This window comes from Musa acuminata, chromosome BXJ1-10, assembly GCF_036884655.1.
Source record: "Musa acuminata AAA Group cultivar baxijiao chromosome BXJ1-10, Cavendish_Baxijiao_AAA, whole genome shotgun sequence".
In the NCBI taxonomy this organism is placed as follows: Eukaryota; Viridiplantae; Streptophyta; class Magnoliopsida; order Zingiberales; family Musaceae; genus Musa; species Musa acuminata.
This window is the reverse complement of record NC_088336.1, coordinates 24,308,104-24,331,225: the sequence shown is the minus strand read 5'-3', so window position 1 is coordinate 24,331,225 and position 23,122 is coordinate 24,308,104. Positions and strand designations below refer to the sequence as shown.

The 23,122-nt window shown below is 41.8% G+C and overlaps 3 protein-coding genes and 1 pseudogene across 4 annotated transcripts; 3 read left to right on the top strand and 1 right to left on the bottom strand.

Moving 5' to 3' along the window:
• Window positions 1-1,561: 1,561 nt before the first annotated feature.
• Window positions 1,562-7,722, top strand: LOC135595638 (dihydrofolate synthetase-like). Its single transcript, XM_065086871.1, has 10 exons — window positions 1,562-2,002; window positions 2,585-2,682; window positions 3,243-3,393; window positions 4,284-4,346; window positions 4,527-4,688; window positions 5,958-6,146; window positions 6,288-6,387; window positions 6,653-6,784; window positions 6,860-6,991; window positions 7,261-7,722. Exons 1-10 carry the CDS (start codon window positions 1,661-1,663, stop codon window positions 7,620-7,622), a joined length of 1,731 nt encoding a protein of 576 aa, XP_064942943.1. The 5' UTR covers window positions 1,562-1,660; the 3' UTR covers window positions 7,623-7,722.
• Window positions 7,723-11,224: 3,502 nt separating this feature from the next.
• LOC104000832 (protein ENHANCED DISEASE RESISTANCE 4-like) lies at window positions 11,225-17,727 on the top strand. Of its 2 annotated transcripts, none has more exons than XM_065086870.1 (5): window positions 11,225-11,321; window positions 12,627-14,733; window positions 16,079-16,139; window positions 16,216-16,436; window positions 17,441-17,727. In XM_065086870.1, the coding sequence occupies exons 1-5, from the start codon at window positions 11,234-11,236 to the stop codon at window positions 17,496-17,498; spliced, it is 2,535 nt and encodes an 844-aa protein (XP_064942942.1). In that variant the 5' UTR covers window positions 11,225-11,233; the 3' UTR covers window positions 17,499-17,727. The 2 variants fall into 2 exon arrangements, with proteins under 2 accessions (XP_064942942.1, XP_064942941.1); XM_065086869.1 differs by lacking the exon at window positions 11,225-11,321 and adding an exon at window positions 11,807-12,350.
• Window positions 17,728-17,855: 128 nt separating this feature from the next.
• LOC135586310 (high mobility group B protein 6-like) lies at window positions 17,856-20,672 on the top strand (annotated as a pseudogene).
• Window positions 20,613-22,508, bottom strand: LOC104000833 (hydroquinone glucosyltransferase). The gene has a single exon (XM_009422972.3). The coding sequence runs from the start codon at window positions 22,202-22,204 to the stop codon at window positions 20,771-20,773; it is 1,434 nt and encodes a 477-aa protein (XP_009421247.2). The 5' UTR covers window positions 22,205-22,508; the 3' UTR covers window positions 20,613-20,770.
• Between the last annotated feature and the right edge of the window lie 614 nt (window positions 22,509-23,122).

The window sequence follows — 23,122 nt, the reverse complement described above, 5'->3', positions numbered from 1 at the left end:
CAACATTGCCCCTGACACAGAAATCTCAGATATCAGAACACCACCAACTTGCAGGAGAACCTAAAATAAAGGGAAGAAAAAGACTCACAGGAATATATTATGGGAGTCTTTAATGTGGCTCACAGTAGGTTAGAAGACAATAAAAAATAATAATAGCACAATTAAAAGAAAACAATGAAGTAAGATGAAAAAGTGAAAGTAAAAGATATCACCTGTGTTGATTCATGCAGTAAATGTAGCAAATGTGATGCAGGACAAATTGTGCAGCTACTCACATCTTTTTTATTCTTTTGAATGAGTTCTTTGGGTCATATCTTGCAGTTGGTCATTTATGACAAACAACCAACATGTCCATGTGACCATTAAATAGCCATCCAAGAAAAAAAGATATTGCAAATTACTGTCATTGTCAGTGTTCTGAGGAAAAGGAAATGAAATGACTAAAGGATTACAAAACTTACTGCATGATGTAGACGAAGAAGAAGAAGAAGAAGAAGAAGAAGAAGAAGAAGAAGAAAGGGGGTGAGAGAACATAGAAAGCAAGTTAAACCAGAATAAAAAAAGAAAACAGAGAACCCAATTATGCAAGCAGCTAAAACCATTGATTTGCATCAGCATTGATAAAAGCACATATAGAGAATTAACATCACAATGCAGAAACTGGAAGGAGCTCTGAAACAGGGGAAACCCAACAGTAACCTTCAGTCACTGTCATACTGTCAGGTAAAGCACTGAATCCAAGTCCTCAGATGAGAGCAGTGGCCATTAGGTCCAACTCCAACTCAACCACCCTAAGCTCAACAAACGCATGTCTCTGTCACTTGTTGCTATGTCCTTTCGTGGGGAGGGGCATTACTCAACGCAGGAAATCACTGTAAACATCAGTGGTGGCATCCAATGCACCTTACAATGTGAAAGAGAGAGAGAGAGAGAGAGAGAGAGAGAGGGAGAGACTGTGGAGGGCGTGGACGGCACGCTATCGATATGCCGCCGATGATCCTGAGAGGGGTCTTCGTGTAGGCCACCATTAAGCTGCCTTTTCCTTCAGTGGCCACATCCCACTGACCACATACACGAATGTCTCTGCAAATACAACCTCTCTCTCTCTCTCTCTCTCTCTCTCTCTCTGTGTTTTGATCATTTCGACCGGTTTGATCGTAGTCAAACACAGAATATGGAAATCAATGAATACAAAGTGATACGAATCACTAAAAAGAAGAGACTCGAATGCCTTCTTTGTATCTAAAAAGAAGTAGACCCTCTCCTGTTCTACATGAAGTTGGAACATTGTAGCGATATGAACAATTGAGAGCAGCTTCTAAGACGATCTTTTCCTGGTTAGCATAAAAAACCATGCAGATCAAGACTGTGTCAATGGCACCACAATTTAACATCCTCTTGGACTGTGTGTATACTGCAATGTGTAAAACGGCCCACTTTGTGTGTCGGATCCTTCCCGGGCTGCTCTTCTTCATCGTTGGTGACTTGGTGGCTTCAAAGGATCCGAGGCAAGATCCGTTTAATGTCTTCGCAAATCCACCGCTCCTATTGCTTCGGATCTCGTATCCAACGGTGGAAAACGGCCCACCGCGCCGAACCCTCGAAGCTTCGCCTTGCCCCTCGCGGTCCTCTCGATCCCTCCGAAGCGACTCAGCCCACCATGTCTTCCTCGTCGCTCTCGTCTGCTCCCGGATTCGTCTACAAGAGAGCGAATCGGGAAGCGATGCAGCGCCTCGCGACATCCCTTCGCCCGCTTCGCCAACTGGGGATGATGGGATCCAAACCCTCGAGGTCGGCATCCATCTCGTCGCGGTTCAAGTCGTCCGCGGCCGTGCCGGAGGAGCCGGAGCTCGGTGAGTTTCTGGACTACATGGAGAAATTGAAGAATTACGAGAGGGTCAGTGTTCCCCTAGGGGCCGGAACGGACACCGATGATGGCTTCGATCTTGGGAGGATGAGGCGGTTGCTGCAGCGGCTCGGAAATCCCCACAAACAATTTAAGGTATGCGATTCTCTGGTCTCGAAACTAATTCTTGCTGATTTACTGCAAAGGAAGAAAACTCCATTGTAATAGATGTCTTTATGCTTTGGACGTAGAAGACATGAAGAATGGTCAGATCGTGTCAAAGTAGTTCTTTTCCCTAAAATTACTCTTATGGAATCGAATAGATTCCAAATCAAGTCAAGTTCAGTGTGTTTTCTTCCCCCCTTGCTTGCTTGCCTGTATAGGTTGATGGTGAAATCAGCACTAATGAGCTAACTTGATGGTCCCGGGTCAATGTTGATGCATAGCAGCAAAATTGCTTGGTCCTATAAATAACTAGTTAGATATCATGCAGCTCAAAACATGCCACCCTGATAAGGTAAAGTGAACCTCCAGAATTTTTTGGACAGCTAAATGTGACTTAAATCGGACAGCAGTTGTTGAAAAACTTGAAATGCCACAGATGTGCTCGTGTCAGCTCATTGTTGAAATGCTAGGAATGTGTTTGTGTTAGTTCTTTGCATTTCTTACAGTTGACTGGAAAATCTTCAGTAAAGGTCAAATACTGCCTTGGTCTCACTGTGGTGACAACCTCTGTAGGCTGTTCATATTGCTGGCACCAAAGGAAAAGGATCCACTGCTGCATTTATTTCCAATATTTTACGTGAAGAAGGTTACTCTGTTGGCTGCTACACTAGGTAACTTATGATATCTTTTGAAAAATAATTGTATGATAAAACATTTTTTGTAGAAGATGTGTGATTGTGCGGAAGACTGAATTGCATGTTCCATCTAACATCACTTCTTGTTAAATTTGCTAATTTATCCTTTTTGTTCTAGCATTTTGGCCCTCTTTATGAAGCTTGCCCCTACTTTGGTCAAGCATAATTTGTATCTGCATTTCATTATATAAATGGTGAAGAATGATCTATAATCTCACTCTTTGACCACTGTATTTGAACCTACTTTAACGGAGTTAACCCATGTCAAGCAAAAGTATATAATAACTTTTGAGTCTTTTGAAAATATATATTTTTCACCTAGTTTTCTGTTCTGCATTGTTAAATCTATTAAACCATACGACCATAAAATCCTAATATGATAACCAAAATTTCTCTCTTCATCAATTTTCCCCCATATCAACATATATTTACTAAAAGGTGTGCTAAAGATAACAAGATACCTAAAATCTCGGCAGATTTGTATCGATGAGCTAGCCACTTTTAGGTTGACAGCTGACTTACAATTACTCTTTCAGTCCACACCTATTGAGCATAAGGGAACGCATTTCTGTTGGAAGAGGTGGAGATCCTGTTTCAGCAGGTTTATTAAAGAAAGTTTTCTGTGAGGTGAAGGAGATCATTGATCAATCAATAGAACAGGAAAAGGGGGCTCTGAGCCACTTTGAGGTACATATCTATTAAAATTAGAAAAGGAACTTGGTCATGTATTTGATTGGAGCTGTATTTTTTTGCAAGTAATTTTAACGTAATATCTGTTTTGTCCATTGTGTCACTATTTTACTCTTTGGCTTTTGAGTTAATGGATTCCATTGTACATTCGTTGTTCTTATTGTGTATTACTTGAAGAAGGACGAAAGAAACCAAGAATATCAGTGTTTTGAAATTCATTGGACTTTTCTTTCATGACCATTTACACAAGTGTTTCATGGACTACCTGTGTTATTCAAGATGGCCTATGCTTAATGGCATTATTATAATGGTCAGGTACTGGCACTTATCATAGGTGTGTAGTACTCGAAATAAATGTGAACAAGCAGATAAATAGCATGGGGCAGCATAGGTTATGGTACGTATCACTTCACCCACTATAACCACACATGATGCATCCATGTGATGACAATGCAAACGGTACTAGAGTTCTACAAATACATGGATTTCTTTCCATATAACTCTTGTTGACACACCTTTGCATCCAGCAGGTGTATCCAGAAGTATCTTTCCTTTGTTTCTTTCATTTTCCTTACAAGTCTCCTCTTTCATATGTACCTATTTCTATTGAGGATACAGTTTTGGTTGGACCATTTTCAAGTTTCGTTGAATGTTTTCAAGAATTCAATTGTCAAAGAGCACAAAAAATTATTATAGTAGTTGCCAAACCAACTTGCGTCTGCTGTAAGCGCTGCATGTTTATATTACTTCAGTTTCTTTCAGTTTGGTTGATAACTTGTCCACGAAGATTGTTGTTTTTTTTTTAAGATGTGTAAGTTTCTACTAGCGAAGACCTCAAATTCTTATTGTGTCATGAGATCTGATGAACGCTAATGAAGTCATTGTAGGTTTTCACTGCTCTTGCCTATCTCCTGTTCTCTGAAGAGAGGGTTGACATTGCTGTTATTGAAGTAAGTCATATATTTCATTAACCGAATATTTAATTCCACTGTTTACTAACATTTTCTTAGATGACCCTCGTCTCAAAATGTTCCTTGTAGTGCAATTAATTATAGGTATCCGATAGTTTTTGATTTAGAGGTCTTTTGGTATGCAGTAATATAATCATATAGTCATTACCTGCTGAACAGGCTGGCCTCGGTGGAGCTAGGGATGCTACGAATGTTATATGCAGCACTGAACTAGCTACATCAGTTATAACATCGATAGGTGAGGAACACTTGGCTGCATTAGGTGGTTCATTAGAAAGCATTGCGATGGCAAAATCGGGGATCATCAAGCATGGATGCCCAGTTGTGTAATTCTCGCTGTTCAATTCTTTTGCAGTCACCTGAATTTTTCTGGGAATATTTTCAAGTGTGTTTATATACACATATGACTCCGTAACTATATCCAGTTAAAGTTACTACAAATATACATGTGGCATAATTGTACCTTCTTCTCAATATTTTTTCTTATCTGGTTATTTCTTCATTCATTGTTGCCTTCTGAAGCAGTTTGGAGTCAGCAGTTGTTGTACCTTTCTGCACAACGAGCAGTCTATTACCTACCAGCTATCCTGAAATTTCTTCCTTCAATAATAAAACTAATCTATTTATTTAAAGCACTATGTCTGTTGCTTATCGCCATTTTCTTTTTGTGTGTTCTTTTGTGCCTATTCATTTGTTACCTGTCTTGGTATTACTTAAATGATTTGTTGATTGGACTTTCATCTTTAGTTTAGGAAGGTCAATTCTTAGCACCGGAGAGCAATGGTCATTCTTTTAATGGTTCCTGACTGTTGATTATAATGATGGTCTTCCTTCTAGTATTTTTTTCGAAGTCCAAATTTCAGTTGTAACCAACTCGATGTTGATGTCACATAACATATGAAACCTCCACTAGCATCAGAACTGCATGTAGAAGTTGTGATGTTCCTTAAACCTTTTAAGGTTAATAATAGTACATTGGATGTTTAAACAAAATCTTTACGTCCCTTTATCATACTTTTTGGGCTGAAAGTAATCTTATAAATGATTCCCATATAGATTCTTTTGTGCAAGTTCAGGTATACTTATTCTTCCATATGAAAGTTGTGACTCTTGCCGACCTAGATTATTGAGTTTCTTGTAACTGCCCATATCATGAATGCATTCTCTGCACAATGATTTCACAAAGATTACAAGTTAACAGATCTGGGAATAATTACTTGAGAGGTTAGGTTTTCCTGTATAGAATTCCACTACTTTTATAGTATGTTTTTCCAGCACTTCTGTCATGAAATTACTTGTGATTTTCATGTTACTTCACAGTCTATATATATATATATATATATATATATATATATATATATATATATATATATATATATATATATATATATATCTCATTACTGTTGCCAATTTGCTACAAGGAAGTCATAGTGTAAATGAAATTTTGTAAATAACGAAGTTTCTGACACCTTGATCAATGGTTTTTTGCTTTTATACTTATGACTTATGACAGTTGTGGAACTGTGATTTTATATGCTTTCCCTGTTGAAGTATGCTCTTTGCTGTGACTCTTAACTGTTGATGTCGCAGGTTGTTATTGGTGGACCTTTTGAGTCACACATTGAATGCATTATTAGGCATAAAGCATCTTTGATGAAGTCCATGGTGATATCAGCATGTGATCCTGGCATTCAGAAAACATTAAAATGGTTAAGAATGGAAGATGGAAAACCTAGTCAGACCTGTGACATACTCATCCAATTGGAGGATTTGCAAATGGTAAGTTTGAACAGACTTTTGTCCTTTGATTTGCTTTTTTTTATGAGACTGAATTTACTTGTATTTCTCTTTTCTACTAAAAGCATGCCAAAGATTTCCTTTGATTTGATTAAATAATAACATTATGTATCCCTTTTGCAGTTTATCACAGTACCTAATGTGAACCTCCACTTGCTTGGTGCCCATCAGCTTCAAAATGCTGCCACAGCTACTTGTACAGCATTGTGCCTTCGTGATCAAGGTGATTTCTTCTTTGTTTGCCATTGCACGTAATGTCCTGGAGCTGACATTTACTCTCTGAATTTTATTTGGGATTTTCTTACCTAAATACCGTGTATCTTTTACCTGACTTGTTTCCGCTTATCTTATCTTTTACCATATATCTTTTACTTTAATTATGTTTACACTGTTGCCTAAATTTTCTTGTTATAGTCAATTTGCTTGCTGACAGATTTCTTGTTATGTAATATTATCATACTAACCTTATCAATATCTGAAACTTAAAGGGTGGGTGATCTCAGAGAAGTCCATCCGAGCTGGTTTAGAGAAAACAAGGTTGCTTGGGAGAAGCCAATTTCTAACACAGATGGAAGTTTCATCAATTGGATTGTCTGGAACAACCATTCTTATCGATGGAGGTGTATGAATGATTGGTCATTCCTTTTTCATTGTCATCATTAATGTATGCTGATATTGTGGAAGATATATTCCAGCCCACACTGAAGCATCTGCTAAAGGTTTAGCTGAGGTGATAAGGATGGTGCAACCAGATGGAGTATTGGCATTTTTGGTGGCGATGGCCAGTGATAAAGACCACTTAGCATTTGCAAGACAACTTCTCTCGGGTACTGTAGGTTCCTTTCTCAAATTTTAAAGTGCTTGGATACTTTCTTTTTCCTCCCGAAGATTAAATAACAAACAATATTCATTTCAGTTATACCTATACTAGTCGTTGTACTTGTTCCTATTATATTCCAAATTTGGTCTTTGCTGTTATAAAAGCTCAAATTGAACAATAATTTTCATATTTCAGTGTTGTTGTGATCAATCACACTTCATCTTGTCGATAATGTTTCTTTTGGCCCTTTTCCTATAATTTTTGAACCATGTGCAGGTCGAAGACCAGAGCTCATCTTGCTGACCGAGGTGAGCATAGCAGGGGGCAGATCTCGCATTGCTTTAGCTTCGACCTTGAAGGAAGCTTGGACCAAAGCTTTGTTAGAGTCGGGTGCTGACTTGGTAGACGTCGGGATTATGGACGATGAGAAGGCTATCGAGGACCATGGCAGCTGCTCGTTGATAACATCAGATCCCAACGAAGTGATGTTGGCTTCCTGCGAGAATGCATCTATAGTCGACTCAGTTAAGCTTGCAGATCAGCTGCTCAAATCCAGATCAAGAGATCAGCCAGCTCTCATCGTTGTCACTGGGTCCCTGCATGTGGTTTCCTCCTTATTAGCAGCTTTGCACCATTGACCAATTCCCACTGCTTTGATTGATCATAGTGGTGCTTATAAACCTCGCTTAATAATGCTTGTCCGGATTAATCTCAGGAATTTTTCAGAAGCATTCTTCAGGAGATGGAATGTTGGGTCAAACAGGGATACCCCATTGATCGAGTCAACTCAAATTTTATAGACATGTTTGTGGATTGGTGAGCAGTCCTTCACATCTCTCTCTCTTAAACTGGTCAAACAAGAATCGGATGGGGCGTGAATGTTCTATATCATGTAGAAGCTCCCATTCTGTACTTGTCAAAGAAAGAGTGAGAAACTAGATAATTAAGGATCAGGTGGCTACTGTGCAACAAAGGAGAAGGGAAGGAAACTACAACCGAATGTGGATTACGGATCCTCAATCTGGATCCGTGAATTAAATGGAATCGGAGTCGGATTCTAAAAAATTCCGATCCACTTACGATTTCACCGTTGGAAGACCAATATCCCGTCGATCAATTCGAGGCCGTCGTCCAAAGCCCCGCCTCGCCGTTCCCCTCTCTTCTCATCCGCTCCTGTAAGCCAGAATGACCGTTCTTGATCCCCTTGGATCCTTGATGCGACCAACGGAGCGAGGGCGGGCCCGGATGTCACGAAGGCAATGCGCTTTTGGTGATGGCGGAAGCAGCAGATGGAGCTGATGTTCGAAAGAACCTTCTCCCGGAGCTCACCGTTGGCCGCGGTGCTTTCTTGAAGGTAATCCTTCATCTTGCCCTGTCTTGATTCCTAAGTTTCTCCAAATAAGGGTCTTTTAATGTGATCTTAACCGAGAGTTATTGTGTGATTGTTTATATCGGCAAGATATGAATGACTTGAACTCTGAAATTAATGTGAGCTAGAAAAAGAATTGAAGTATAATATTTTATAGGGTTTTCTCATGTAATAGATAAGCAATCACTTGTAATCCAAACTCGAATGAAAGCAAATGCACTTCTTGCCTTAAAATATGTTCAAATTAACGCAGTAGAATTTCTATCCCCATTACATGCTACTATGTTTACATTTTCTCTTTGTGCACAAAGTTGATATAAACTCCATGCTGATCGATGAATAGCAGCTATCTTTATCAATTTATCTTGAATTAAAGGGCTTTTCTTGAGTTGCAATTTACGTGCAGCTACATTACTAATTGGGCATAGTACACTGTACCAACATACCGTATTTTGTTTCATTTCAATGCAATTTTCAAGCTTCATTGGAACTAAATTTGGACTCTCTGATAGCCAACCATATATGTAAGTCATCCTGACTTCTACAGAGGCCATTACTTCTCACCTCATTCCCCATCTGTCCTGATCAGAAGTGACTTCAGGTGATAAAAAACGATCTGTTCTTGACAGTTCTATCACATCTCATTACTTGAGAATTTGTGTCATGTAAATTTCATGAACCATATCATCCAACCATGGAACCTTTTGTGACTAATCATCAAACCAGAAGTTTATGCCTTTCACACTGCCCAGTTATATATATATATATATATATATATATATATATATATATATATATATATATATATATATATATATATATATATATGAAATGTCACCTATATTTTAAGTGCTCATCCTCTGATCAAGCAAATAATGGTTGTCAAAGAAAATAATGATCATGGAATATCCAGGCATTATTCCTGTAAGAGCAACAATAATCTTTGTAAACATTTAAGATTTATAGGAAAATACCATTTACAAATGATTTGTTCAGTGGCCATTTATTGAAGAGTTCAATGCCCAATGACCAAAAATTGTGGAGGGGGTAGGACGGGTGATCTTGTGTGTAACACCCCTGATTAGTCCCACATCGAAAGTGGGCAAGATTAAGATTAACTTATAAGGGTCTGATGAGTGTACTACTATCAACTTCAGCTTAAGCATTTTGGTCAGTGGTTTAGACCAAACGAAGTTGATAGGCTAATTAGCCCATCAGGCCTGAGTCATAATATTTGGTATCAGAGCCGACCTAGCATTTGGGCAGGGTGAGAGGGCTCGAGTAGGAAAGGGCTACCCGTAGACGGAGTCAGAGGACTCGTCACGGCGTGGAGCCACCATTGGGCTACGCCTCATATGCACCATACTAGGGTTTGATCTGGGTTATGTTAGGCCTTGATGAGGACATCAAGCCTTTAAGTGGGGGTGATTGTAACACCCTACTATCAACTTCAGAGATAGCTTCATAAAAAAGATCTGGATCTACTTGTTGGTTGGGAGCTTTGATCTACGACTGGTTCTTATATAATTGAGACTACTGGGAGAGTTTGGGATGAATCCGACCGTAAAAAGTTATATTTCTTGGAAAGTTTGCACCAACATCAGTTCCTGCAACCTTTTCCTTTGTTTTCTTCATGAGTCATGCTTTCCATAATCCTTTTTGCTACTGACAATCTTCCTAATCTTGATACATACATACTATCCATATATGGAGAATCATGTGTAACATGTCTGCTTCTTGAAACAGGCTTGAGGGCAAATCATGGATTGATTTTGCATGCGGATCCCAAGAGTCTTGGCTAAAAAATGATTCCCGATGGTGGATGATCATTCCGATAAATGATGTCGAACGGGTTTCAGTCATTATAGACACAAAAGAGTCATCTACTGCAAGGTGTGGTCTTCTTTTGTCATCGACAATCAGTATCACGTTTTTTCTTCTCTTTTCTCTTCTTGTTAATGTATGAATTTCTGTTTTTTTTGTTAAAAAGAGTTCATTGTCTGACCTAACCTGCTTCTTTTATATCTGTGGTTCTTTTTGGATAACATGATCTATCTGATTTTTTAATATTCAGATCTATTGAATGTAAATTGTAATATTCTTCGTGAAATTTGAATTATGCTAAATTCTCGACAATCTTCTGTCGATTACCCTATACACTGGCTGTTCATGGTAAGTGTATGGTTTATTTTTCATTTTCTCGTCGAAACACTTACCTTCTAGTGAAGTTAAGAGTTGTGCAAACAATATGAAAGTGAAATGAAAATATACCAAAATTTCATATTATAGCATTTGAGGAAGAGGAAGAATGACTATGCAGAAAAACTTCTGAAATCACAATATTATCGTTGGTCCATATCCAGCAGTAACTCCTAATCAATTATCTGTATCTGAGGGATCTATGGTCTCATGTCACATATTGAATGGCACAGTGCCTTTGGAACTCATTTTTATTCAACACTAGAGCAGGTCCATGAGAGAACTGTACTTGCAAGTCCCATGCATCAGAAGAAGAAACAAGAGAGAGAGAGAGAGAGAGAGAGACACGACCTGCTTGTAACACAATAGATGTATTGTGTCGCCCGATCCCATCAGTGGCAGTGATGTTCCTTTTTTTCCTTTGAATGATTCAAGTCAAAGCAGACCAAAAGCACATCCTATGATCATAGGCGTCATGAGAAATTGACTGCACCTTTCTTCTCAATCGGATAAGTAGACATTGAGTGAGGGCCACAAAGAAAAAATAAAGAATCCACTTGGTTATATTTTGTGACATTTGGGTTTACTACTAATGGACAGCTAACTCAATCTTCTTTATGGATTCACCGGTGCAGATTTTGAGGTGGATAAAACACCAGCAAGCATGCGGAGAAGAAATGAATGGGACCATGCGGCCTCGACATGGGTGAAGCCTGCAATGAGGCTCTCGCGACCTCATTCCATGAACTAATAACGTATGACTGGAGAGGTACGTTTCGATGTAGTGAAGGAAAGTAATGCTCGTTTAAGCTGGACATCATTTCTCATTGCAGAGGATAATTATTTCTAGAATTTCTCTTTGTCCAGATCTCAATCAATCGGAATGAGGTCCAATACGATATAGACAAGTACATCCTTTAACTCTCATAAGTTTTGTTAGACTTTGACTCTTGACTTTTGAGGTCAACAAACATTAATAGTATTCCACTGGCCGTGTCTTACAACTTACCAAGACTAAGTAAACCCTTGACAATGACTGTTTTGGTGTCGGAATCCACAAACTTATTACACACGTAATTTGGAAGTCAGTAGTTGGTTCTTGAAAATAATAACAAATAGAATTAAAGATAAAAAGAAACTGTTGTAGAAAATAATGTAATTAGACTTACCAGATTATATATATATATATATATATTTATATATATAACCAAGAGGTTAGAGCCAAAGGAAGACTTCGTCCCGTCATCATTACGCCAACGTCGGTCATCCAAAATCCCGCGTTGCTCCTCTCCATCCTCCTTTCGAAACCACCTCCTCCTGTCTTTCCACCTACTTCTCAGGGGGAAGAAAGCGTGCCGGGAGTAAAGTAGAGAGGGAGCAGGAGAGGAATCGGCTTTCTCGTTTGCCAAGACAGGACCAGCTTTGATCTCGGTTTGCCCTTTGACGTGACAATCGCAGCTCGCGGGAAAATCCAGTCGATTCCTGAGCTCCGTCGCATCCGGTGCGGCCAAGCTGATCGCTTTTTGGTCCGCTGTCTCGTTTGGTGCTAGAAAGCAGGGATTTCGGTGGGGGGTTGGAGGAGGTGGGGAAAGGTCGGAACTTGGTGTCTCTGGAAGTTCGGAGGCGTTCAGGGGTCATGGACGCTCGATAGGGTTAATTTCCGTACGAAAGATGGCGGAAGAAGGAGGAGAAGAAACTAAGGTTCGGGTGGTGCGATGCCCGAATTGCAGTGGACTCCTCCCGGAGCTGGCCAATCTCTCGGTCTATCGCTGCGGTGGCTGCGGTGCTACTCTTCAAGGTGATCCTCAGGCTTCACATGTCTCGCTCCTTAAAATTCTCCTTTCGGTTTTCTTTTTCTTTGTTTTTGACCGAGAATTATGGTTCCTTATAGGAAACGAGATTGACTCGATGGTATAACTTTGAAGTTGGTATTAATCAGGAATAAAACTTGAACTTAGTTTTTTTTTGTTAATCCCAACAAAAATCCAGTTTTTTTAATCCATCTTTTTAGTTCTTAATATCACCTCAATTTTTAGATAGTGTTAGATCTCATTTTTATTTGTCAATCATACAGTAAAAAGACCAGTCTCCGTGTCAGAGGCCTTGCCAGAGCAATCTGAAGGTGTAAACGCCAAGTATCCTGAGGTCCTAGAAAATAGTGCAGAGAAGAAATGGGTGGTCTTGGATGCAAAGTCGGAGACTGACCGTGAGTGTAATGGAGCTGAGAGTATGAGACAGAAGGATGTAGGTCCAGAGAGAGCAGAAAGTTCCCATGGTATTTCTGTATCTGAAACTGAACAAACAATTGTTTCAAAGGAAGCCGACTCCTTCCAGTTAGAAGACTCTGCCAAAGGGTGTGTAGCACAAAGCAAGGGCGATGATTGTCAGCATGAGGCAATATTACCAGTTGGCAATCTTGGTGAAAATGCAGAAGCTTTAATTAAAGCAAATTTACATGAGGGAGATAAAGCCAAGCAATCAGTTGATATGTTTTTCTGTGCTCAGCAGGCACAAGTCCAGAAGGGTGAGGAGAATCTAAATCGAAAGGCTTTCAAAGCAGAAATCCAACGTGATCCGTACCCTGATGAAGGCCCATCTGACTATCATCAGAATTCAAGGCGTGTATGCGCTGATGGTGATCGTGACAGGAGGCAGAATGGTGCTGGTGCTGGCAGAGATCAAGACCAAGCAGAGCTTCTGAGACTGATTGATAAATTGAGGAATCAAGTGCAAAGAACACGTGAGGTCTCAAGCAAGCAAAAGCTGAGTGCTACAGTTGATAGAATGACAGCTTGTGCCAATAGGTTTCCTGACAGCTCATGGTCATTGAATCGCAATCCATCTTGCCGGCCTGCAACACTCCGGGATCACAATGGTAATATGCTTGGTCTGAACGACATGCCTGGACTTGGTGATCCTTTGGCACGTAGAAGAGCTCCATTTCAGTTAGGTGGTGAGTACCCTCAGAGGCTACCTGATAATTATCTTAATGGGCACTTCGATCCTGATCCTATTATGACTTATAATCAAGAACCCTTTTACCATAAACCTGCTTGTTCATGTGCCCGTTGCTACCGCAGACAATTCTCAGTCCTTGCAAGAGGCCCCCCAACAACATTTGGCCATCAGAGGGTCCCATGTTTTGTGAATAATCATAAGTTACATCCAGTTGATGCTCCCTCGATCTTTGGTTCACGAAGTTATAATTCAAGATTCAGAAATGCTTCCTTTCATTCGCATGAGCCGCAAGCATACCAGAGGGCCATGTTCAGTAAGAATGTTGGACGTTCTTGTCAACCCTTTGCTGGTGCTGCCCCTTTTATGGTATGTTGTAATTGTTTTGAACTTCTGGAACTACCTGCTAAATTGTTGTTTTCAAGAAAGAAGAAGTTTAATCTGCGATGTGGAGCTTGCTCCAAGGTCATTTTGGTCCAGCGTGATGGAAGTCGACTTGTTGCATCTGGTCTGGCACCAACATCATCTCTTTCATCCAAGAACAATGACATTGGCTGTAGCCCAGGCGACTGTGTTCAGTCTACAGATGAGAAGTTAGTTCTGCCTTGTATTGTCACTAGCAGCGATAATGAGATGATAGAAAGGGCACATGGGTTGAAGAACTTGGATGAGTTAGAAAAAAAGAAGGGTCCATCTTCATCTTCCACTATGTCGGAGCATGTTGACATCTCAAATAACATTTTCTCACAGGACGTTCCTACCTCTTCAGATATTCCCTTAGAACCTCAGGTTATTTCACGTGTGCCAAGTTTACCAATTCGCAAACATCTTGGTTCCTCATTGTCTGATCAAGCAAATGATGCATCTGGAACTGGAAGCTGCAGTAGACGCTCAGAACAAGATAAGAATACGCCCTCAAGTAGTAAATTTAGACAGAACTCAGTAAAAGATGTTACGATGGCAACTGAGATGGACGTGTCAGTTAATGAGTTTCCAAATGCAAATTCTTCTCATGATTATTCGGACATGATAAGTGAACGTGATGTTCAACCAAGGGTCATCAAAGCTGGTGACTCATTCCTTGCAGGCCTCAAGAAGAGTTTTCGTTTCCACAAAGCGATGGGATCTGGCGACTCTAAAGTTTCAGTTAATGGTCATCCAATTCCTGATCGTCTAGTTAAAAAAGCTGAAAAACAAGCTGGCCTAATCCATCCTGGTGACTATTGGTAAGTCTCTTTTCCAGTCATTTTGAAGTCATTTAGTTGCATGCTTGCTAGAACAGTTTGATGATATGATGCCTTTGCCTAAACCTTTTGAGGTTAATTAAGCAAGGGTAATATATGAACTGATAAACATGCTTGTGAAAATATGGCTTTTGTTTCAGACATTCAAGATATTTGAGGACTTGTTTCTTTATGAACTGGGTGACTAGCGTTTTAGTCATACAAACATCTTCTTTTATATACAGTGGTTTCATGCATTGGATTACTTTTTCAGATATTTGTGATTTTTATTTTCTGCATCAAATTCATAGTTCAGTGACAGTGTTTCAAGAGATTTATTCCATTTCATGGTTCTAAATGAACTCCACAATATAGAAGTCATTGCTAAAAATGAGCAAGCCATGGGTCCTGCTAAAATCATATGAAGTTGGTTTTATACCAAATTTATATTCTGAATGGACCCAAAACTTATTATGATGAAATGGTGGGGCCCCACGTTGCTTATTTAGATCATTATGTCTATGTTGGGTCACTTCTTTGTTGTCAATTTTGGGCATTCTAGCAAACTACAGAAAACTGAAAGAAAATATTTCTTTATTGTAGAAATACTCAGGAGAGACTAACCATAATCAATCTCGGTTTTGAAAGCTCCATCTATCTTTCTTCTGCCCTGGATCTACATTGGCCCAGTTACCTTTGTTGTGCTTCAATTTTAAAAGATAAATAGATAAACTCAAAATCTATTTCTTTTTGCTGATGACAACCTGATTGACACCTGCAAACTACTACTACAAATCCCTTGTTCTAACCATGGAATAGGCATCCTTGTTCCAACCAGGGGTCCACAGCTGCAGCACTTGCCTTCAAACTATTGGTTTCTGTCCCCTTGAGAACTTCTAGTAAAGCACTAGAAGTCTCTCAGTTGAACCATTAATATGACTTTTGGCTGGTGTATGCTCCAAACAACATGATTCTATCCAGCAGACCGTGGATTCAAAAGCCTGTCACTCCTCATCATGTCTTACTACTGGAGTTTAGCCCAAAACATCACTGTTACAGGGGAGAAAATCAATTAGTTTTTATTGAGATTTCCAGTTCTCTAGAATATCATATTAATCGAAAGATGTTGGAGATCATAATTCGAGCCAGCTTTAGTTATTTATGTTTCCTAGCTTCTACAATATATCTAATTGTTTAAACCCACTTTCATGCACTAACACCTAGAAATTTTCAAAAGCCATATGTTCATGCTTGAAAAAGACATCTGCTTGTCTAGTTTGTCAACGCCAGGATGCCCTCCAACTCAGTTTTGCAGTATCTAAGGCTAAAGTTTTATTTTCTCTTTCAGGTATGACTATCACGCTGGATTTTGGGGTGTCATGGGGCATCCATGTCATGGCATTATTCCTGTAAGAGCTGCTATAATTGCTATAAACCTTTAAGATTTACACGACGATATCATTAACAGAGTGATACATTCTGCAGCCATTTATTGAAGAGTTCAATTACCCTATGCCCAAGAATTGTGGCAGGGGAAATACTGGTGTTATTGTGAATGGGAGAGAGCTTCATCATAAAGACCTGGACTTGCTTATTGGTCGAGGGCTTCCATCTGCTCCTGGTTCTTATAAAATTGAGATTTCTGGGAGAGTTTGGGATGAATCCTCTGGTGAAGAGTTGGATAGCCTTGGCAAGCTTGCACCAACGTAAGTTCCCACCAACTTCATTTTGTGGAAAAACATCTATGATCTATATTTTTCTACAAAGTATTATTAGAACCATCAAAACTAATTGATAGATGTTTATGTTGCTTTTTTCCATTCTTTTCCTTTGAATTTTTTGTACATGTCTTTACCTAGTCATCATTTTACAGACACAAGCTTTCCATGGACATTTATTGTTGCCATTAAAAATCCTGCTCACAGCCGAGATGATAGTTTTGTTGTATTCGTGTTACTATGCTGTCAGTGTGTGGTCTTTGATGAGACAATTAAGACCTTAGCAGGTAGCTTGATGCTGGTTAGCTGAAACCTTTGTGAAAATGACTAGCAGGATTTACAGCTCCTTGAGGAGATGTCTTTATAGATACAGCAGTGACCATGGTTTTAGTTACAAATAGTAAACTAATATAATCCATTTAACAATTTCTCCATTGCAATTTATATATAAGAAAAGACATTCGAGAATTGAATTATCAAGTTATTGCCAATATATTGGGTACTATGATTTAATCAGGTCATCTCTCATATTCTTTTTCGCAATGAGTTCGAGCACGATTCAGGGCAGGATTCCTGCTCTTTTTTAGAGCAATGGTGAAATAGTTGTCCGCAAGCTAGCACGATTCAGGGCAGGATTCCTGCTCTTTTTTAGAGCAATGGTGAAATAGTTGTCCGCAAGCTACGGAACTTCCGCATCTTCCTACCTTCTGCCGGTGGAGCTTCCCATCGGTACCCCTTTGCTCTCATTGTTTAAGCAGGATTGTCCATATGATCGACACCTGACATTGACCTGAAATCTCAAGAGTTTAGGCTAAGTTTGATTTCATTATCCTGCATTCAAATAATGTCATGAATCATGCTTGTTATATTTATTTTGCCACATTTTTGTTAGCTTTAACCTTCTAAGCTTCATACTGATGCTTGAGTTAGCCAGCAATCTTCACTGCATGGAGATGTATACACAACATGCTAACGTTTGATACTTCCAACAGGGTCGAGAGAAACAAACATGGATTTGGCATGTGGGTTCCTAGAGTCCTTGCCAACTGATGCATCGATACTTGATGAACATGCCCGAGAAAGCATGCGGAAGAGTTTTCAGTTGTGATAGACACATAAGAATCATCTTGTCGGGAGTGTTTCTTTGATTGTGGTGTTGTTCTCTTGTCCTCCCTCAGCAATCAATTGTATCTTCTAAAGGTTTTCTCTTTTCTTTTATTTGTGAATTCCCGTTCAATTTGTTCGGCAGGTTTTTGTAGAAGTCTCACCTTGCTTTGCACCCTTGTCTTATACCTGATTACTGCTTCTTTGGTTTGCCGCAAATGCCTTCGAGTTTGTTTTTGATGATCTAAGATAAGTTTACTTGTGGTCAAACTTCATCTTCCTTACCATAATGTGACATATTCTGGTCAAACTGTTTGTGGATTTAACTCTCATCCATTAAGCGTAATCGATATGTTTGATAGTTTTAAGGGATCCGTTAGCTTCCCTTTTTCCTGGCACGGTGGAAGGTTACCGGTCAAATCTGGCCACGTGGAACCGTATGGTTTTCGAATCGGCTTCCGTGGCGATTCGAATTTGAAAAATCGGTTTCCGACAGTTATAATCCCCACCTCACCTCCTCTCTCTCCGTCGTCCTACCAAAACGCCATCGTGTACTTCCGTTGCTCGCTCCTCCCTCCCACCCGGCCATGGCAGCGGTCGCTCACAAGAAGGGAAGGAGCCGGAAGGCGCTGAAGAACTTCTCGCCGAGCGACATCAACATCTCTGCCGGCGAATCCTCGTCCCCGCTTGGCGAAGTCGCCAAGGAGAGCCAACAAGGCGTCTCCCTGCTCGTCTCGCCGAAGAAGTCCAGGAAAGCCCCTTCCAAGCCGAGGTCATCGGCAGCAACCGATGAGTCCTTCGCGGACGAGTTGCAAGAACTGCATGGGAGGCTGCAGCAGCTCCGGCTGGAGAAGGAGAAGACGGAGGAGCTCCTGAAGCAACGCGACGAGATGCTGAAGCGGAAGGACGAGGAGATCGAGAACCGCGGCAAGGAACAGCAGCGGCTGCAGGAGGAGCTCAAGAAGCTCCAGAAACTGAAGGAGTTCAAGCCGACGATGGTATACGCCTGCACTGAATTCGTCCTTCTATTTTCTCTGGTCTTCTCCCCTCTTTCCACTTCGATTTAGGTTTGGGGTTTCAAGGGGTTCTTGCTTTCTTGTTGATACTGGACAGAGCTTTCCCCTTGTCAAGTCTCTGAGAGAGAAAGGTCAAGAAAAGATTGATAAGAAGAAGAAAAACAAGGACAAGACCCGCGGCGAGAAGATCAAGAAACGGCCCTGCGTACATCGCATGGTGCAAAGATCAGTGGAATGAGGTAAATCGACCAAGTCTTTCGTACTTTCACTCAAGACTTTGCATAAAGGAGGTTTTGGTTCTCTCCGATCGTAGGTGAAGAAAGCCAACCCTGATGCTGACTACAAAGAGACATCCAATGTGCTGGGAGCGAAATGGAAGGCGCTGAGCGCCGAAGAGAAGAAGCCCTACGAATACAAGTACCAGCGGGAGAAGGAGGCCTACTTGCAGGTGATGAGGCAGAAGAAGCGTGAGATCGACGCGATGAAGCTCCTGGAGGAAGAGCAGTTGCAGAAGACAGCCATGGAGTTGCTGCAGCAGTACCTGCAGTTCAAACAGGTGGGTTTGCGTTTTTGATGATTCGAGCCTCTCTTGTGAGAAAAAAGTTGATAATGTTTCTTCCATCATGTACTGGCAGGAAACTGACAAAGAGGGCAAGAGGACGAGGTGACTTGATCTCCCTCTGTCTCGCAAGATCAACTTTTTTCTATCAAGATTTCTGGTTTGCGAGCCATTTTAACTGATCCGGTGTAAATTTACGTTTAAGAAAGAGAAGGATCCTTTGAAGCCAAAGCATCCCATGTCAGCTTTCTTCTTGTTCTCGAAAGAACGGCGTGAAGCTCTGCTACGAGAGAACAAGAATGTTCTTGAGGTACGCTCAGCTTATACAACCTTAAATTTAGCAGCATTTCATAGGTACACAATTTTGCTTTATATTCTCAGATCTCTAAGATAGCAGGAGAGGAATGGAAGAACATGACAGGAGAGCAGAAAGCACCCTCTGAGGAGGTATATAAGAACAAATGATTTCCTTCCGGTAGTCAGCAGTGTGAATGATTCTGATGTTTTGCTTTATATTCTCATACATCGACACATTCCTCGCAGATCGCCAAGAGACAGAAGGAATCCTATAACAGGGAAATGGAGCTTTACAAGCAAAAGAAGCAGGAGGTAGGAAATGAAGGCCCTAGAAGTTTCTAAATCTTTAGATGATACTAATTCAGCGCATGAATCGATCAGGAGGCTGTGATCATAGAGAAGGAAGAAGAGGAGCAGATGAAAGTTCCAAGGCAGGAAGCTCTTCAATTACTGAAGAAGAAGGAGAAAACAGAGAACATAATTAAGGTTAAATTTATTTTCCGTCCATGTTGGGAACATTCTTTCACTTCATGATTCCACCGAGTGATAGTTTTGCTGACATCTGAAACAGAAAACGAAGGAGAACCGTCACAAGAAGAAGAAAGAGAAGGATGAACACAATGCGGATCCCAACAGGCCAAGGAAGCCACCCTCATTCTTTTCTTCTCTTCAGGTTTGGATCCAACCGAGTTCTCTACCTTTGCGAATATTCATGCATATAAACGAGCTTAATTCGTTTCCATTTCCAGCAAGGAAGCAAGGAACCGACTCATGGAAGAACGACCGGGCATCGCCTATTCTACCTTGAACGCTATGGTCTCAGTGAAATGGAAGGTATCATCATATCCACTAAATAGATAGAGGGTTACTTTGATGAGAAACCATACTTGGAAAAAGAGGATCAGATGTTAACTGACAGCCTCCTCCGATGCTCATGTCATGTCAACTAACATTCTTGACTCATCGGTCATTAAATTTGGGTGTTTAGGTATCATATTATTGGGACAAGCATGTGTAGTTGCCTTCGCTGGTCCTCTTCATCATTATGAATCATTCACTCATCATTATGAATCATTCACTCCACACTGTTGCCTTCGCTGGTCCTCTTCAGGCCACGCAACCCGCGGTAGATGCAGTTGCTTCTTCCATCACCGTCCGCTTCCCAACAATGCACTTGAAAGTCCATGCGGAGTCCAACAGGGTACACAGACACCGAGCTTAGAAGATGATGGATATCGAGGACCACATGAACCGAAAAAGCAAAGAAGCACAGATTGATGTGCCACCCACCCGCGTTCTACAATGACAACTACGGTGATTTCTGGTTGTAGAGAAGAGCAATACTTTTAAATCGTGGTCTTCCACTTGTTAGCCACCTCGTCGAGCGCCTTGTAGGCGAGGCCCCCCTCCTTCAGGCCCCTGGCCGCCGCTTCACGGAGCTCCGCCACCCGCCGCCGTGCTACCTTCCCCTTGTCCCCCTCCATCAGCTCCCTCACCACCCGCTCCACCTCCTCCCGGGGCACGAGCCCGCCCTCCGCCGCTCGCAGGCGCAGCGCGATCCTCGCGCCGTCCGCCAGCAGCACCGCGTTCTGCCTCTGCTCGGCGTACAGGGGCCACGCCACCATCGCCACCCCGGCTTGCACGCCCTCCAGCGTCGAGTTCCACCCGCAGTGGCTCAGGAAGCCGCCGGTGGTGGCGTGGTTCAGCACCGCCACCTGTGGCGCCCACGACGGGACGAGCAGGCCCACCTCCCGTGTCCGGTCCACGAACCCTGTCGGAAGGAAACGGAATGGGTCCTCCTTGCTCTGTACGGTGAAGTATGCCTCGCTGGAGTCACCGCAGTCACTCGGGCTCCGGACGACCCACAGGAATCGCTGACCGCTCAGCTCCAAACCCAGCGCGAGCTCCGCCATCTGCGCCGTCGAGAGGGTTCCCCTGCTGCCAAAAGAGACAAACAGAACTGACCCGGGCGGCTGCTGGTCCAACCACCTCATACACTCGAGCCCTTCGTCGGCTTCGGCCGTCCCGGACTGCGTCAACGGTCCAACAAGGTGAACTCGCGGACGGCCGGGCTCGTGCTGCCGGAGGATCTTGGCCGCTTCCGGTTCCATAGCTTCGAAGCTGTTAACGAGAATGCCCTCCGCTTCTCGGTAGCGGCGCCCGTGGTGGACCGTCCACCGGTAGGCGTCGTTGGACCGGTCCTGGAGGGGGTGGAGCACGTCCCGGCCAGGGATGGGAACGCAACCCGGGAGACGGAGCGGCTTGGGTAGGTCGCGGTATTCGCAGGTGGCGGTGGCGTCGAGCTCAGGGAGGTGGAGAAAGAGTGACAGCGTTAGGAGGTTGGAGGGAAAGAAGATGTAGGGCGGGACGCCAAGCTCGCGTGCGACAGGGAAGGCGTCGGTGCCGAAGAGGTCGGTAACGAAGGCGACGAGGTTCGTGGAGAACCGTAAGCGGGAAAGCGCGTCGCGGAGGTCGGGGAGGGAGCGGACAATGGCTATGGACATGGTGGTCACGATGTGGGCATCGGGGGGGAGGTCATGGAGGGGGACAGGGGCTAGGGCGAGGGAGGAAATGTCGGGAGGGAGGGAGAAGAGGAGGGCAGCCTGCGCCTTGGAGGCGGAGACGGCGAGGGTGATGATGGTGATGGAGAAGCCGTAGCGGTCGACGAGGAGCTTGGCTAGCTCGGCCAAGGGCATCAGGTGGCCAATGCCGGGCGTGGGCATCATCGCGACGTGACGACGTCGCAGGCATGTAGCAGCTGTTCCGTTGCCGTTGTCCATGGCTAGACTGATGTACGACAAGGTTGGTGTCAGCCCACAATGGACACTGCGGAAGAAAAGTCACCTGATGATCATATATACACAAAGACACAGGAGGAGACGGGGAATTGGTGTGACTACGGAGGAGCGAGAGAGAATAGGGTTGTGATGTAAGGAAAGCGTAAGCCTCAGCTAAGAGAGAGAGAGAGAGAGAGAGAGAGAGAGTGCATCATCTCTGCAATAAAGCAATAAAGTAAGGGTGCAGTATGCACGGCTGACGGTACAGCTAGCGTTGGATCTACTGCCAAGATCGTGTGACGGAGTTCCAATTAATCCTTAAAAAATAACTAAATTTTCATTAACATTTTAAACAAATATAAGCATACAAAGTATATGATCTAAATTATATATATATATATTATATGATGTATTCACATTCGATCATCGAGAAAAAAAATGGAAAGTTTCGTATCACTGTAATAATGATATGAAAATTTTAATTTAACTTATTATCAATTTGTGAAAACATGATATGTGAAAACTAGACTAATCTAAGATAATTTTAACTAGATCGATAATTTTATCCATTCTATTGCTGTACACTGATCTTACTTATGATTTTCAAGAAAAAATATATAAAAATAAAACAAACATATTATCAAACATATATATATATATATATATATAAGGGTTGGTACAGCCCAAGTGATTAACATATTAGCATTGACTTTGGCCGTCTATTTATTCGTCATGACAATTAGACCACGTGGGCGCAGTATATTCTTTTTTTTTTTTTCACACTAATCTATGACCGATCCATTAATTTGTTGCATCTAAAATAGTAATGCACGATTTCATTCTCGAAATGGACAATTAGATTCCACCGGTGATTAAAATAAGAGTGAATGCCTCCAAGAAAAATGGATGGTCCGAATATAT

What these genes read in the sequence shown, in the direction of transcription:
- LOC104000832 (XM_065086869.1), top strand. Translation starts at nt 12,224, where the DNA reads ATGGCGGAAGAAGGAGGAGAAGAAACTAAGGTTCGGGTGGTGCGATGC. An exon ending in ATCCATCCTGGTGACTATTG is followed by an intron (nt 14,734 to 16,078) that starts GTAAGTCTCTTT and finishes TTTCTCTTTCAG; the next exon opens with GTATGACTATCACGCTGGAT. An exon ending in CATGTCATGGCATTATTCCT is followed by an intron (nt 16,140 to 16,215) that starts GTAAGAGCTGCT and finishes TACATTCTGCAG; the next exon opens with CCATTTATTGAAGAGTTCAA.
- LOC135595638 (XM_065086871.1), top strand. Translation starts at nt 1,661, where the DNA reads ATGTCTTCCTCGTCGCTCTCGTCTGCTCCCGGATTCGTCTACAAGAGA. An exon ending in GGGCTCTGAGCCACTTTGAG is followed by an intron (nt 3,394 to 4,283) that starts GTACATATCTAT and finishes AAGTCATTGTAG; the next exon opens with GTTTTCACTGCTCTTGCCTA. An exon ending in TTGACATTGCTGTTATTGAA is followed by an intron (nt 4,347 to 4,526) that starts GTAAGTCATATA and finishes CCTGCTGAACAG; the next exon opens with GCTGGCCTCGGTGGAGCTAG.
- LOC104000833 (XM_009422972.3), bottom strand. Translation starts at nt 22,204, where the DNA reads ATGGACAACGGCAACGGAACAGCTGCTACATGCCTGCGACGTCGTCAC.